The sequence below is a fragment of the Sparus aurata genome, chromosome 1 (assembly GCF_900880675.1).
Source record: "Sparus aurata chromosome 1, fSpaAur1.1, whole genome shotgun sequence".
In the NCBI taxonomy this organism is placed as follows: domain Eukaryota; kingdom Metazoa; phylum Chordata; class Actinopteri; order Spariformes; family Sparidae; genus Sparus; species Sparus aurata.
In genome coordinates, this window is record NC_044187.1 from 7,709,085 (window position 1) to 7,725,381 (window position 16,297).

Genomic DNA, 16,297 nt, shown 5'->3' on the forward strand with positions numbered 1-16,297 from the left:
GCTTTTTGAGAGTTTGGGATCTTAAAAGCACCACGTTGAAATTCTTGGTAAGTTTTTGACCACTAGGCGACTTCAATTGCAGTGTGTTTACTAGCTGCACCCCTATTTCTATTTTTGTTTCATGCAGATGTCCACAATAAGCTCAGTGATGATATAACAGGTGGGGTGTAGCTGGCAACCCACCTGAAGGGTAAAAATGCAGGTTTTAAAACATCAGATAAGGCATTTGTAAGTGTTTTATATACCAGTAAGTATTATTTTTAGCTCAAGGATAAACCGATGACTTTTAGTGAGTAATGCAGAATTTAAATAAACACCCCATAAGAGAAATTGAAACCTGTTGGTTATTTTTAGTGTTGCTATTTCAGTATCAGATGTAGGTTCAAGCTTGTAACTGCTGCTTTAAGTTTAGTTTGGACATACTAAACACTGAAATATTATAATGTAATGCCGTCAAAAGTAACTTAACCTTTTCAAACAAATGTTCCCTTTCAACATCAAGAAAACGGTGTTAAACATGTTTACAGTATGACTGTAACTAACATTTTTTGTTCTTTGAAATGTCAGAAAATTGTGAAAAATAATGTTCCCCAAAGCCCAAGATGACATCCTCAAATGTCTTGTCTTATCCACAACCTACAGATATTCAGTTCACTGTCATAGAGGAGGAAAGAAAACACAAAGTATTCACATTCAAGAAGCCGGAATCAAAACAATAAATCGATTAATAAAATATCTGGCTATTGATTTAATAGTTGAGAACTAATCAACTAACTGCCGTGGCTCTAATTTGTATGTCAGTTTATAAAGGAAGCCAGAGGAGGCTACACCACATAAATAAGATGCTTTCTAAATGTCTGTATGCAAATGCATTACTCCAAACCACAAAGGTGGTTTAGGTGCCTCACCCTTTAAGAAGCACATTTAAGGATGTGAGCCGAGCATGTCAACATTCACATGTGAAAAAGCACAACAGCACCGAGCCAGTCAGTATGAGGAAGTGAGTTGTCACCTGGTGGTTTCAGAGTACGCTCGGCTGAAAACACAGATGTCAGTTTGCTCCTTAAGCCATAAACAGGATCCAGGCTGACATGTCAACAGGTACCTGAATACTTTTTTTTATTAAATAATTAAACATTGAGAACATAACAAATACAATACTAACAGTAAAAAGATTTCATTCATATTCAGTGTACGTGTTGCAGTTGAATCGAAGCAGACAGAATGGATACTGCGCTTATTGCACTGTGCTAATAAAGATAGGTGAAATATAAAGAAAAGCAGGCTTCACTCTATAAAGTACTACAAATCTCAACAACAACAAAATAAATGAATTCCTCAAAATGCTTTAAAATGTACAGCATCAATATTTACAAAATTAAGCACAAATAATCTCAACCGTAACAGTATGGTGTAGAGCTTTTTACATGCGATATATGACAACCCACCGGACAGAAGCAAAGCATTTTACTGTTACTGTACTCTACTTAATGTCCATTTTTAAGACTTAAGGAAGCTGAGAAATGTCTTGCCTTTTTTTTTTAAAGCATGCACAAAACTGCTTGGACATCACAAACATAATTTGCCTTCCTGGTCAGAATAACAAAATCTTCAGGGAGCAGACAGGCATCAACCACTTAATCAACTTCTTTCGGTAGGAGACACTAGCAAGTTTGTGACTAAACAAAAACATATTCTGTAAACGGAAAAATACAAATATCCACACACAGCTCTGTCCACAACTTGCACGGACAGCATTTCGCTTCCTTCAACAATGACGCCGTTTTGTCGATAAATTCTTGTCGGACTGACAAAAAAAACTTGTCAATGTTTTTAACCTTTGACACTGTTAAGTCTAGTCTGCAAAAAAGAGAAGTGGAAAGAGAAGTCCTTCTTTTAGCCTGGATGACCACTGTCAGTGTCTAGGTCCAGTGCTCAGTTGTGTTGCAGGGTGTTTAATGCAACTTAAAGGGGGACTTAATCCACATATGATGCAGTACCATGAACGTCCACGGAGGGCGCTGGACAGCTCAGTCCTGTGGAGCCTGGTTTATCACCTTCTTCTTACGGACTGAGACCAGGTCGTAGAATGGATCCTTGGTGATACTCGCTCTGTTTGGAAGAAAGAAGATCATCATTTTAGCAACACGAAGGCAGCAGTGTTGGTGTGTGTACGTGTAGGCTTGTAATTATATCTTTGTGTGGACCAGTGTCAGTTTCTGACCTTCATAGTGAGGACATTGGTGCATTATGAGGACGTTTTGGCCAGTCCTCAGAGGACTTGGTTTAAGAGTTTTATATTGAATTTAACTATTCTCTGATAACCTCCATTACCCTCAAGCCAACTAGAAATAGGGTCAGGGTGAGGCTTAAACTGCAGCATGCAGTCGTCGTGGTTATGTTTAGCATTTCTACTGGGCTGGTTACGTCTATCACTATCATTTTTAGGCACAGCAGACAGCTATTTTCAGGGAAGAGCTTGTTAAAACCGACTAGGTTAATTTTTCTTCTGAATAAACTAGTTAGGTGACTAGTTTTGGAAGTTATTTTCCAAAATATTTAGCTGCTAAAGAGCCAGAAGTTTCCCTCAGGAGTTGGTTTGAGACCAGACCTGGAGATGTAAATAGGCTGACTTATTTGTATTAACCTCGTCGTAGAGTCATGCTAATCTTGGGTCTAAAGCTTGGACAGAAAATCTAATAATACAAGCATATTGATCATTATAAATATAATTAATGGATTTTAGATAGCTTTTACTTTTAAACAAATCCACTAGAGCACGCAACAAAACAAGTGAGACTGTAGACAGATTTTCCATGTTTAACGTGATTCTCTGAAGACATTCATTCATTGGAATTCTTGCAGGATTAATTTTCATGTTAGGACAGTAGTTGCTTTCTCACATTTGTAGCCACTAAATTAACAAGTAAAATCAGAAGAAATGGCTAATCACAGAAATAAAAGGCTTTCCTTAAAACACTCAGCAAAAAGCAATAATCTCGCTTGCACTGCCAAGTTGTTGTGACTACATTTTTTTTCCACATCCTGTGCATCACAGCCCTCCATAGTACACTAAAATATGACATCTGATCACAACTGGATGTGGTCTAAAGCGTAACAGACCACACCTGACTTCACCCAGCTGTGATGTTGGGTGTGGACAGATGTTAAACAGACTTAAACCTTTCACCCCACAGAGGTTAGTGCAGCAGCATGTTTTTTCTCCTTTCAGATCTAATGGAGAGTTATCTTTAAGTTTAACATCTTCACAGCTTCACCCAGCTGTGATGCTGGGTGTGGACAGATGTTAAACAGACTTAAACCTTTCATCCCACAGAGGTTAGTGCAGCAACATAGTTTGCAGCAACATTTGAGATCTAGTGGAGAGTTATCTTTGAGTTTAACTGTGAGAACGTGCAGGTGGATGTTGTTGCACAATGTATTTTCATGTGTGTTGTTAAGTACATGTTGCTATTTGTGCAGATGTAAGCACAAGCACCTTCATATATATATGTGTGTGTGTGTGTGTGTGTGTGTGTGTGTATATATATATATATATTTGCTCTTGTATGTGTGGTCTGACCTGATGGCCTCAATCCAGGAGTCTCTCTCCTCCGCGCTGGCAGCACAGATGGTGTACGACTGGTGCTTCCCCTCCACCACTCTGCCGTCTGTCTCCGTTTTGCACGCTTTGATTTTCTGCCCTCGACTGTTGGGGTTGTACAGCTCCAGACAGTACTAGACGACACCAGAACCACATGATAATCAATCTATGAATCCATCTACCGACCTAACGTGGGTGCTACACCCACAGACTGCCCTTTATCAATACAGTGTGGTTTGATTTTAACATGCTACTATTAAAAGACTTGACAGGATCTTACCGGTTTGCGAGCATATGGCACTTCTCTCACACAGAGGTTCTCTAGAGGGATGATGCCTCTGGGCTCCTTATCCTGCAGTCAGATTTGAAAAGAGAGGCAGTGAGTCGTGTGATATATCAGGAGAGAGAGAGGGAAGGGTTGAGCGGGAAAATGTAATTTGTTACAAAAAGAATTTCAGAACAAATAGCGTTTGGTGGGTTTAATTTAATATTTCTCCCAAATAGCGTTTGGTGAGTTTAATTTAATATTTGACTATAATGGTATAGGACAATAAAGTTACTGCTTATGTCTGGTTGTTTTGGCAAGAATCTGTTTCTGGTTAGATCTTAATTGTTAACAAAAAATTCTATCGCCATAGTGATCCAGCTGCTGTGGTCTCGCTCAAAACTGTATAAAATGTATGGCTCCATTAGTCACTTGGACAAAAACATGAACAATATGGGCATAGGCTAGAAAATGATGGACTTTTTAAGCGGACAATGTAAGAATTATCAGCAAAATTGACTAAAAGAGGTCATTTTAAGTGTTTGAGCAAACAATTTATGTGGTGACTTTCTACTAAGGAGAGTCTATATCTGCCTGAGGGACAAAAAAAACTGAGCCTTACAGTGGTGAACTCAAAGTAGTAGAGGCAGTTGTCAGTCAGGATGAACCATCGCCTCTTCCATGTCTTAACTCGTCCTCCTGAAGTACAGAGAAAGCAAATAATTAACATGTGCTGGTTGTCAGTGGAAGCTAAACAGCTAAAACTAACAATCTTCCAGAAGTAAGTCAGGTAATTTCACAAGCCTCCCAAAATACAGTTTGAGGATATCATAAGCTAAACTTCTGCATAGCCTAATACTGACGTGATGTGGTTTTAAGTGTTAACTCCGCTATTGGGTCATTTTTTCAGCTGTTTCCTCTGTAGTTTCCTGTTTTTAATCGTGTTTTGCAGCTTAGTTAGATATAATGTAGGTCAGCACGTGTACCTCTTCTTGTTTTTGTGTAAAATCCATCAAACAACCAAAATTATTCATAATTAGTCATAAAAACCAAACTTTTGGGGTATTTTACCAAGTTTAAGGAGCCAGCCTTCTCTATCAGGGTTGAAGAAGGTGTGAGTCAGATCGTTCCCATCATCCTCTGGGATTTTGAAAGGCTCATTGCGAATGCTCTCGTATAGTTTCTGAGGAGAAAGAAGGTGAGTGGGGAAACAAAGGAGACATTTAAATTATACAAATTGCCAGCGAAAATACTGCTGTCATTACTCAAACCAAGACACCTATGCCCGTGTGTGATTTCAGTCCAGAGTGACTCACTTGGTGAGAATGAGACACTGTTGTGTTCACAGGTCACCTGCCCACAGTCTGGGACACTGTTAAACACAACCTCCTTCAGATTCCTGTTACTTGTGACTGACCTTCAGGTGGAAAGGGGGCCTGAGAACAACCTGGATGTGGTCACCTGTGTGTGTTTCTGTTCCACATGATGTGGTCATTGTGAGATATGTTGGCTTTTTCAAGGCAGAGAAAGTACTGCATGGTACCATGAAGAATACCATTTTTTGTATCACTTATATATATGAAATCAATTTTACTTAATTTTGACTTTCATATCGGTGTCAGACTGAGTAACTTATGGTACGTAACATCTCGTTATTCCCCTCCACTCTAAAAAAATAAAATTGTGTTCTTGGAAAATGAAAATATGCCTTCAGAAGTGAAACTGGCACAATCAAGCAGAGATTCACTCGAATAACCTAAATATGTCTGTTCACTTTATCTGTTATTTTTAAATGGACACACCAGACACTATATACAGGTGAGAAGTCTTAATTCCAGTTACACATTATATATAAACTTGCACTTATATTCTATTGTAGAAAAGCCACTTTTGGGGCAGTAGACTGATCTGAGTCTATAAAAATCTTTAAACTGGACTTTTAGCTATTTAACAATCTAACATGGAGGCAAAGCTATATTCTGTAGTTGTCAACATAGTATTGAAAAAATCTATTTACTCCATTACTCATTACATGACTGATTGAAAAAGTAATCAATTCTGCCAAAACCCCAAAAAGCTCACATGTAGAAAAGAACAATATTGTTTTACTGAGCTTAGCATTAGCCACAGTGCCTACACACAGCTCTTAAGTACTTCCACTCAGACTGACTTAACTTAAACTCTAAACAAAACCCAGCGAATTCCTACGTATAGGCTTTAAAGTAGCTAATACTGTCAAGCTAGCTAAAAACATTTATGTATCCCTGCAAACTGGATGGAGCCATTTTTGCAAGATGCTAACCCCTTCAGTTTAATATCTGTTTATATACTTCATGACAATTTTGACTTTGTTTCCCTCATAATATTTGTGGTTTCATGAGTAGAGTCATTACACTCACTTTCTGATCTTTACACCTAGTGTTCACAGTATTTTCCCATCTAATTGACACTTTTAAATTGTTTTGAATGAATTTCTTATAAGAACAGAGCTGGGCTAAGAGCTAGGAGCTCTCTTAATACATTCATAGGCTAGCTGCCGCAGCTCGAGCCCCAGAATTGAGCTAACGTACCAGACCGGTCTTTCCACAGAACACAATGACACCCACATGATATCAGCCCTCATTATGGACTCATAAAGGACATAAAAAGTAATCATGTTTGAGCATCATTGTGGTATTTTAATTGAATTTGATGACAAGAAACAAAATGGAGAGTAATGCTAACCTCATTCTTACAAATAACCTATTCTTCAAATTCCATCAGGGAAAAATGTAGATGGTCAGAGCTTGAAAAATTTCAGCCATATTATCACTTGTGTTGTTACTTCCTGGTGTCTATTTTGGGCGCTGCGATTGGCCAGTGGTTCTCACCGAGAGCAGCTCATCAGGTAGATTATCTCCGTTGTTGATGCCTCTGTTCATGGAGATGAAACGCTCCAGAGTGGTCTTGTCCTTCACGCAGGGGTTGTGGAGGCTGGTGTTGAGCATGATGATGGCGAATGACAGGATGTAGCACGTGTCTGGTGTCACAGAGGAACATGCATATGCACAAAGAATAAGAGGAAGCAACGCAAGGTTCGTGGAATTGGGTGAAGTAATGTCATTAACATAAATACATAGTCAGTGAGAAAGAGAAAGATCTGGAAAGGAAAGGAGAAGAAACTAAAGCCAGAAAGGCAAACAGAGGGGTGTTGTGGTCAATTCACATGCACATGCACATGCACGCACACACACACACACACACACACACACACACACACACACACAGTCCAGACAGGAAGTGGACAGATGTATATTTAGTGAAGCTCACCGGTCGACTGGAAGACATGAGTATTGCAGTCACAGTAGCGCGTGGCAAAGGCCTCCATCATGCGGTCGATCTTCTGGGCTTCACCGGGCAGACGGAAACTCCACAGGAACTGTCTGTCACACGCACAGACACACCACAATAACATGAGCCCCTATATGTGATGTATACCTGTTCATTTCGTGAGCAGGATGTGGACCACCACACATCTTCAGAGTGAATGTTTGTAGGCAGCAGGAGCACAGTTTCCGAGTAACATCAGTGTATCAGTCATGTGTGATTTTATAATGCTCACTAACACATTATAACAAGCATTGTCATAAATGTCCTATATTTTAGATATAGTATAGAATATATAGAATAGTAGCAGTGATCCAAATGAAGCTCCTTCCTTCTCAGTCCATCATGCAACTTAATACACCTCAAGGGCCGTACTATTTACACACATGTACTTTACTTAAACTCATCTGTAAAGCTTACTAAAGCTGCATAACTAAATGCAGAAATGTTACAAGTAGCAGGTATTATGTCAACCATCTTAGTTTGGTGCGTTAGCATGCTAACAGGTGCAAAGAGATATCGCTACTTAGTTGTACTGGGCAAGATAAAAAAACACAAGAACACTACATTTCCCATAATGCAACTACGAGTCACTTTTCATTGGACTTCTCCTGCCTGGCAAATGCCAAAATGTTTCAAATTCCAGTTTCTCTTATGATGACATCACTATCATCATCATCATTATCATCATCACCAGGGCCGTTATCGCAGACCTGACAAAGTCCTATCTCTGCCAGTACCACTGACGCAGGTACCAGACTGTTTTCCACTGATGATGCGACATTTCTATGCTAAGAGCAGCCCCTCGCTTACTCTGTGTGGAAACTCAGTGAAGTCTGTGGCGACTGTTGTGGCTTGTGACAAGTAGCAAAGGAGTCCAAGACAAAATCAGGAAGAGCCAGAAATTGAGTGTTAAGTGTGGCTTTAAAGATGTTGTTTTTTTCCTCACAATTTCACATCTGCAGCATTAAAAACCATGTTTCCATTTTTACTTGTCTCATGATGCTGTGAGACTTGTTCAATTAACTATTGCTGCAATTCCAGTTCAAAGTTAATTTGAGCAATTCTTTAATAATCGCATGTCTTTCATGAAGTTAAATTTGGCACCTTAACCTCTTAAAGTTGGTGAATTTATTCTGTTGATGCTCTTATTGTAAGAGGATCCTGATGAGGTGGATACATGCAAGTGTTTCTGTTAATTCTGTTCATGATGTTGATCATGGTGGGGATGACTGCGGACTGACCTGAGGGCCTGGACCAGGTTGAGGTCGGAGAACTCGTGCAGCTCCACAAAGGCCTTCAGGGTCTTGAGGTGGAGCTCCTCCCTGTGGGACAGACGGAGGCAGGAGGACACATGAAACCAGAGGAAGTTATTCACGTTCCCTGTTGCGACATGCCCTCACATCTCCCTTTTCCCTCTCCTTTCATCTGTGTCCTCTCCCTCGTGTTTTCGCTCCACCTTTCCTTATTCCCAACTTTGTCATGAAGGTTGCCTGTTTGACTTCTTCTACCATATCAACCCAACTTTTATTTTCTGTTTTCCCTCCACCCTTTCTGTCCCAAATCCTCAATATCCTCCTAATCCTTTTTTCCTTTCCTTCCTGCTTGCTATTCTATCACTTCAATACATCTTCACCCTCTTATCTTCCATCCTTATCCTCCTCTTCCGTTACTGTTACTCCTATCATCCCCTCTCCGTCTCTTCCTCACCTTTCTCCAAGAAATTCTCCAATGGCTGTCTTGTTGAGTCCCTCCTCCTTGTAGAGAAACTCAGCGATGGATTGAGCACCTCCATCCATCAGCTTATTCTCCACCAGGTAATTGATGCCCTGCAGACAAAGTACATTGTTCAGCGGATGTAAAGATTTATACTGCCGTGTTGTGATATAGGGGTTTCAGTTTATGACACACACACTGCCTATTGTGCTGTGGTCTAATGTGCTGAGTTTCACAATGAGCTCATCTCCGGTTGGTACAACAGAGAGAGCTCTCAGCTTCTGTAATCCCAATTCCTTAAAACTAATTTCTCTTCCTCATTCTCCCCCGTCACAGGTTTGGAGAGGAAAAGGATGGTTAAATATAGGGTTTGCTATGGGGATGAAAAAAATGAAAACGGTCTCTAAAAGTAGCAAACCTCTAATACCGCATTGTTGCCAAAATAAAAACACATATCTACTGCAGAAGTAAAGAAATTAGAGTTAACTCTTGTGTCTCATTGGCAGGTCATCTAATACTGAAGCATTGGGTGAGAATTTTGGGCCGACTAGGGACCCAAAGCATTGGTGTTGGGCGACGCTGGCAATGAGACTCAACAAACAACCATCGTTCTCCAGAATCACCTTTCCGACCTTTAACTGAAGAGAGCAAAACACTCAGAAATTTCAGTCTGTCTAAAATCACATTCTCTTCCTCATTCTCCCCCGTTACAGGTTTGGAGAGGAAAAGGATGGTTAAATATAGGGTTTGCTATGGGGATGAAAAAAATGAAAACGGTCTCTAAAAGTAGCAAACCTGTAATACTACATTGTTGCCAAAATAAAAACACACATCTGCTGTAGAGGTAAAGAAATTAGGGTTAACTCTTGTGTCTCATTGGCAGGTCATCTAATACTGAAGCATTGGGTAAGAATTTTGGGTCGAATAGGGACTCGAAGAATCGGTATTGGGCGATCTGGCAATGAGACTCAACGAACAACCATCGTTCTTCAGACTCGCTTTTCCGACCTTTAACTGAAGAGAGAAAAACACTCACTTATTTCAGTCTGTCTAAAGTCGCAGGTATCTCAAAACAGCAGCTACGGTTCAGATTTGATCTATTCCAGTAAGTACGCACTGACTTTGTGTTGTTGTTGCAAACATTTGTGTCCAAGGCAGAAACAAGTATGATGTGTCACACTGCGACCGCAGAAAGTGAGCTTGAGGAGCTGCATCAGTGTCAGTTCACAGACTGACAGCAGCTCAGTGTGGTTAGGTGAGAGGAAGTCCACGCAGACGCTTTACTGATGGTGCTCAGTTAAAGAGGTCTGAGATGCACAGTGAGATGCGCAGGGTATTTTCAAACCATCCCAGAATAGTAAGAAGTGGGTTCTTATCATTACATTTTGCTGATAAAGATACAACGCATGCACCCAATGGCGCCTCACCTTTTTGGGGTCCATGTTGAATTTCTTCTTCCCCATTGAGAACTGTTTGCTCTTCTCGATGGTCTTACTGCAGGAAGAGCGACATTTAAGAAGGAAAAAGAATAGTGTTTAGGGATGATTACAATAATGCCGTGGCCATTTTAGTAAGTAATATGCAACAGGGTGACAACAGAAATTAGATGTAACAGTGGTGATATATTACAGCCTGCTACGCCACATATCTTCGTTGTGTTATTAGGTTGCAACTTATAGTGGCCTTAGAATTCATTACGGAAGTCAGGTGAAGTATTAAGGGAGTCAAGTCAGGTATTTGGTTCATGGACGGAGGGTAAAACTGAAGGAACGTACTTGACGTAGTTATTTTAAGCCAAACCACAATGTTTTCCTAAACCTAACCGAGTACTTTTCCTCCCTAAACCAGACCAAATGATGGACGTCTCGTATGCCTGTTGGTGGTAAACTGTGACAGGCCTGTTTGTTTTGGGAGCAGTGATATATGTCATTTTGGGAATCACTGGTAATCAACCTATTTGGTCGTTTAGGTCTGAGGACGTGTGGTTTTGATTGAACTTCTTGGGCCGAGACCAATGGGAGGTGTGTTTATTGAATCCCAACAAAATCACAGTTGTTTTGTCTTGGCTTAAATGTCGGGGTGCTAAAGTACAGGCAATAATTCAGTCTGTATTCATCAACAAACAGTTCTACATTTTGAGAGATATGCTTATTTGCTTTTATTTCCGAGGCTACAGCCAGCTTAACTTTAGCTTAGCGTATTTGCTGGAAACAGGTGGAAACAGTTAGCCTGGCTCTGTAGCCACCAGCATCTCTAAAGCTCACTTATTAATAAGTTGTTGTTTAATCCTTTTGCAACAGCATGTTCAGGCACAAGATCAGACAATGAGGCATTTATCTTAAAGTAACTTTAAACCATAGACTATTAGGTATTAATATAAAGGCTTATGATTATATTACTTGATGGACTTCTTAGTTACATTTAGTATTCAGCATGAGAACACAGTTGAAGACGCACTGTTGTCCTGGAAGCTGACGTTCCCCATTTTAACAGGATCAAGCAAAAAAAAAAACTTTCTTTCCAACATGGAAAGAAAATACAAATTTGAACTAGTTCTTTAAAATCCTCAAGGTTAAATACAATGAGAACAAACATTTTGGAATCTTCAGAAAGCAACTGTGAAACTGAAACATCCGTGACAGTGAAAAAACACGTAGGAGTATTTAGTAGGAGTAATAAAGATCAGAGTTATATAAGGACAGTGACTGGTTTTTGAGGTGGATGTGGGTTTTTTCCCCAGATGAATACTCACTTTTCCTCTGCAGACTCAAAGCTGAGTATTTCCGCCATGACGTTGTCTATCTCCGTCTTTAACTTCTGGAGTGGTTTAGATAGACAGATAAGGCTTTAATATTAGTTTCCTCAACATCTAAAGCGTCACAAGTCACTAATAAAACAGCATGTTTTTGTTTTTTCTATCACCATGTACCTGGATATCGTCCAGAAGGTCTTTCTTATGCGTCTTGATGCTCTCGATCTCCATCTTCTCATCCGCTGTAAAATCTGAGGAAACTGCACCAAAAAGAAGAACAACGTCATTTAGGTTCTCGGAATGTTTGATTGAGCCCACGCGACTCCCATCACATCAAGGTATTCCATTGAAATGATGTAATCTACTTTGTCGTGTCATTTGCGGTGAAAGGCTCTCGTTCTGTCATCGGTCAAGACTTGACTTTATCTATTTAGTCATACGTTTTTTACATGTTGTAAACCAGAGGTGACGGGTTAAAAAGTTGCACAAGCCTGATTTCAGGATGTAGCCACTGTTCTGTCATTTCACAGACACATCTATAATATAACAATTTGAATACATTTACATTCAGTATCAACGCGCTGTGTATTTAAAGGCTTGACCACAGCACAAGGAAGAGATGTTTCTCTAGAAGGCATATCAGACAGGTGGTGTGGTTTTTCATGTGAAATATATTTGTCAACGCAAAATAGAACTATAAATGTATTTCTTGAAAAACACAAGACATGCAAATACATAGACACACACTCAGACACAGCTAACCGGCTCTGTGGAGGCCTGTTTAGCACATCGCCAACCACCATCCATCCCCACTCCCACACTGGAGAAGCTAAGTGACAGACAAACAGTAGTGTACAGTATGAATCATGAAAACTTCCACAGTCATACTTAGAAAGAGGTTTTCATCTGGGGTTGGCAGAGAGATTAGATGATGAAGAAGAAGAAGTTGCTAGGTATCTTGTTCTTTATTTTAGTATCAAATTACACTTTCAATCTGAGCTCATTGTACCACAAGTTACTGTCATGCCACAACCGGATTACTGGAATAGTGTTTGCCAGTTTCACTCCCACTATAATGCACGGTCTAATTTGTCCAGGCAAGGTTTGTGAAAAAAAAAGCTCTCAGATTAATATCAAAAATACAATTACCATTAAAATCAGTAGTCTGTCAATAAACAATCAGTAGTCTAAAGTAAGAATTGCAGGAGTCACTACATTCTCTGTGAGGCTGGGTACAGCTGGGCTTTCAGTAAGCTAACATGCTCACACTGGCAATGACAACATGCTAACGCTGCATAGGTATAATGTTTACCATGATTACCATCTGAGTTGAGTATGTCGGCACGCTAACAATAGAAATTTAGCACTAAACACAAAGTGCAGCGGAGGCTTAGGTGTGACTCAGGGATGGTGCTAGATAAGAAGTGTAGGCATGTCATTAGTCATCAATATGAATCCTGAGAGCGGCATAAATGTCATGACAACCTAGTCAATATTTCGAGAGACGTTTTAATCAAAACCACACATGTCAGCTTCAGGATAGCGTAAGGGTAAACGTAATGGCAGCAGCTTGATCCTCTGGGAACCATGGAAGATTGAACCGAACTTTCACGGCAATCAACCCAGTACCTGTAGGTTTTCACCAGAAGCCAAAAATGTCAGCCTGCTGGTGTTTGTAAAGTTCAGTCAAGGATTGCTAAAGTCAGCTTTTGGGGACCATGAATGTCTGGTCAAAGCGATTAAAGAGAAAACCCATCCAATGGAAACTCAATCACCAGAATCAATGTTGGCAATGTACCATTCTGCAAACCACATGTTGTAACTTTACATTACTTTGGGTTCAATTTTAAATGTTATGCTGTGCCGACGCTGTGTTTATGGTCTAGTAAGATTTAGGCACAAAAAACAATTGTTTATGGTGAAGGGAAGATTATATTTTGGTTAAAAATACCTGCTTCGGTCACCACAAATACAGCAGCAGATGTCCATACGTCTAAGAAAGACGCACATTTCGCCACAAACACAACTCGAAATTGTTCAGACGTCCCCTTAAAAATCTCCAGCAGTTTCAACACTTATAAATGTTGAAGCTTAACCTCAAACTGTGGTCATTGGCCTGGCAGCCTTCTAACCGGTCACTCCACTAATCCACAATAAGAAAGTCATAATCCTGTGGTCAGTTTACTTGGTTACTGCATTTGCTCCTTCTGTAGCAGATTATCAAGGTTGCAAATGACATTCTCGCAACTTTCCTCTCACTGTTGCTACAGCAATTAATATAGAAGCTTCAGGCAAAGTCTGAAGGCTCATTTGAAGCAGAGAGCAGTTCCCACGAGAAAAAAACAGAAGTAATATAAATGTCTCTCTCATCTGCATAGAACATAAGTATTTTTGTCGGCGATGAAAAAACAACCTGATTCCTGAGTTCTGCAGAGTCTCCATCAGCAAAGCAGCATTTATTTAGAGACCGCAGCAGTTACCCTCAGTGAGAAACAACCCTTGTAGAATTTAAATTTAACCAAATGGTAACTGCCAACACTTCCCGTTGAGATCAGTCAACTGTTTGGTGCTAATGGTGTGAACACAGGACGTCCACTTCCCCACCCTTCCTTAACATATGTTGTGCAACACAGCTGACAGGAGTGAGTCATTCAACTCTGCCTTCACATAAGTTTGATTTGGCATTAAATCTGAAAAATAAGGTGGCACGTGTAGCAAATAACTTAGCGCTGTGACTTTAAAGGTGAAATGTTTGAGGAACTTCTGTTTTTTTAGATTATTATCCGCGGTGTGTGTGGTCCTGTGAGCTCTCAGCATGGCTGCCTCTTCCCTTTTTCAGATGAGACCCAAACTGAGCATCGCTTCACCGCAGGGTTCAGATGGTTATATACCAAGAACTGACCAATAACTCCAAATTCTAAGTCACATCATGAAGAATGACATTGATTTATAATGTATTTTTATGTCCATAATGTTTCTAAATGGCAGTGAAAGGAATCAGAAGTTGTTATACCAAACAGCTTGGACACTATTTAGGAGTCATTAAGAGTAAAAGTTGCACTGTTTCTTGTCTGAATCCTGATGTGATGATAACCACAAATTAAGGCTCGACTACTTCACATTTTAAGTCAAATAACACCGACAGGGTAGTTAAACACCTCATCGTATGTAGGAATAAGTTAAAATACAAAGTATGCAGGTAAATCGCACAACACAGTTGATAATGTTATGAAAAAAGGCCAACATTTCTCAATGTAAAATATTGAAATGACAACATTGAAATTAAAATGCCAACAGATGCTTAAAGTCTTTGTGATTATCTAAAATTAAATATAAAACATGACAATCGTCATTAAAAACTGATGAAGTGCAGTTAAACAGGTCTTACCCATTTGGCAATCAGTCATTTATATCCAAGAATAAAAGGAAAAAAAAAGGCAACAACACCAGAAGAGTTGGGCGCAGTCGAGATGTCCTGATATGCAGACTGCCTCCGCTCACAGTGCAGCAACACTTGAATGAAGTTGATGTTTGTTGTTCAACCCCACCTCTTCCCCATCCCCGTGAAGCCTACACCAGCGTGACAACAGGAAGAGTGACTGCTTCAAAATAAAACCCTCACTGAGCGGATCAATCCATAAAATGAGGCCAGGCCTTTTTAAAATTCATATTCAAGGGACTGTTAGACCTCTACAACATGGACAGAACTTGTGACTGACAGGAAAATGAAAACAGAGACGTCTAGAGCAGCCAAGGCAGCGTTCTACCATGAAATGTGCTTTAGTAGCTTGAACATGACACATTGTAGACCCCAGATTTCACCACCGGTAGCAAGTCCGTCATTGCATCGAGAAAGTGACAGAGGGTGTTTTGAAATTTAGTTGAACAATGAAACCTAGTTGCAAAACACACTCAGGGAAGGAGGGAAGTGACTTTTGAAAGGCACGAACATCAGATAAGTGTCACACTGATGCTCATTAAGGCTTTTGTTCCTGCTAATTGTAAGTGGTAATTGAATTAGCTCCAATTTATCCTCTTCCAACTGCAGGTTAGACCCTTTTACTTTGAAGAAAAGCTCATCTTCCCTCTCAGCTCGCTGTGGTGCACTAAGTCAGGTTGACTTGACAGTTTAATTTAGAGCAGAAGTCACAGTGGTTAACGGAGTGGTTTTGCACACAGCATCCTGACCAGTATCTGTCAGTAAACTGCTGTTGGTTAGCAAAAAATGACGCGTAACATCTGCTGAACTAGGACAACATATAGACAACGTCAATAAAACCGAATGCTTGTAATGTCACAAAAGGATTTTGGACATTAAATGCAAGTTTCATAACAAAAAAAGGATTTAGGAAGGAAACAGTATGCACAGTGTTGAGTCATAACTGGATTAACTGAGGATGTTTTAAGAGTTTATATCGATGTGACATATTAATCAGCTGTTGGTCTCAAAATTAAATCACATTTTCCCTCTTTTCAAACATGTAGAAGACAAACGTGAGTATGTCTAATGGCTGAATGAGGCCGCGTCCTGCTGTACATGTTCAGAGTGATGGTCCAGGATAAAAAAAAATGAAGCAGAGGTGCCATCTAGTGG

General features: G+C 40.0%; 1 protein-coding gene across 1 annotated transcript; it reads right to left on the minus strand.

Moving 5' to 3' along the window:
* Positions 1–1,087: 1,087 nt before the first annotated feature.
* Positions 1,088–15,227, minus strand: cyth4b (cytohesin 4b). The gene is made up of 13 exons (XM_030433264.1): positions 15,092–15,227; positions 11,881–11,963; positions 11,704–11,768; positions 10,379–10,445; positions 8,946–9,064; positions 8,480–8,560; positions 7,179–7,291; positions 6,740–6,888; positions 4,941–5,052; positions 4,492–4,568; positions 3,885–3,956; positions 3,584–3,738; positions 1,088–2,112 (listed from the first exon to the last, which is right to left on the minus strand). Exons 1-13 carry the CDS (start codon positions 15,108–15,110, stop codon positions 2,031–2,033), a joined length of 1,194 nt encoding a protein of 397 aa, XP_030289124.1. The 5' UTR covers positions 15,111–15,227; the 3' UTR covers positions 1,088–2,030.
* Between the last annotated feature and the right edge of the window lie 1,070 nt (positions 15,228–16,297).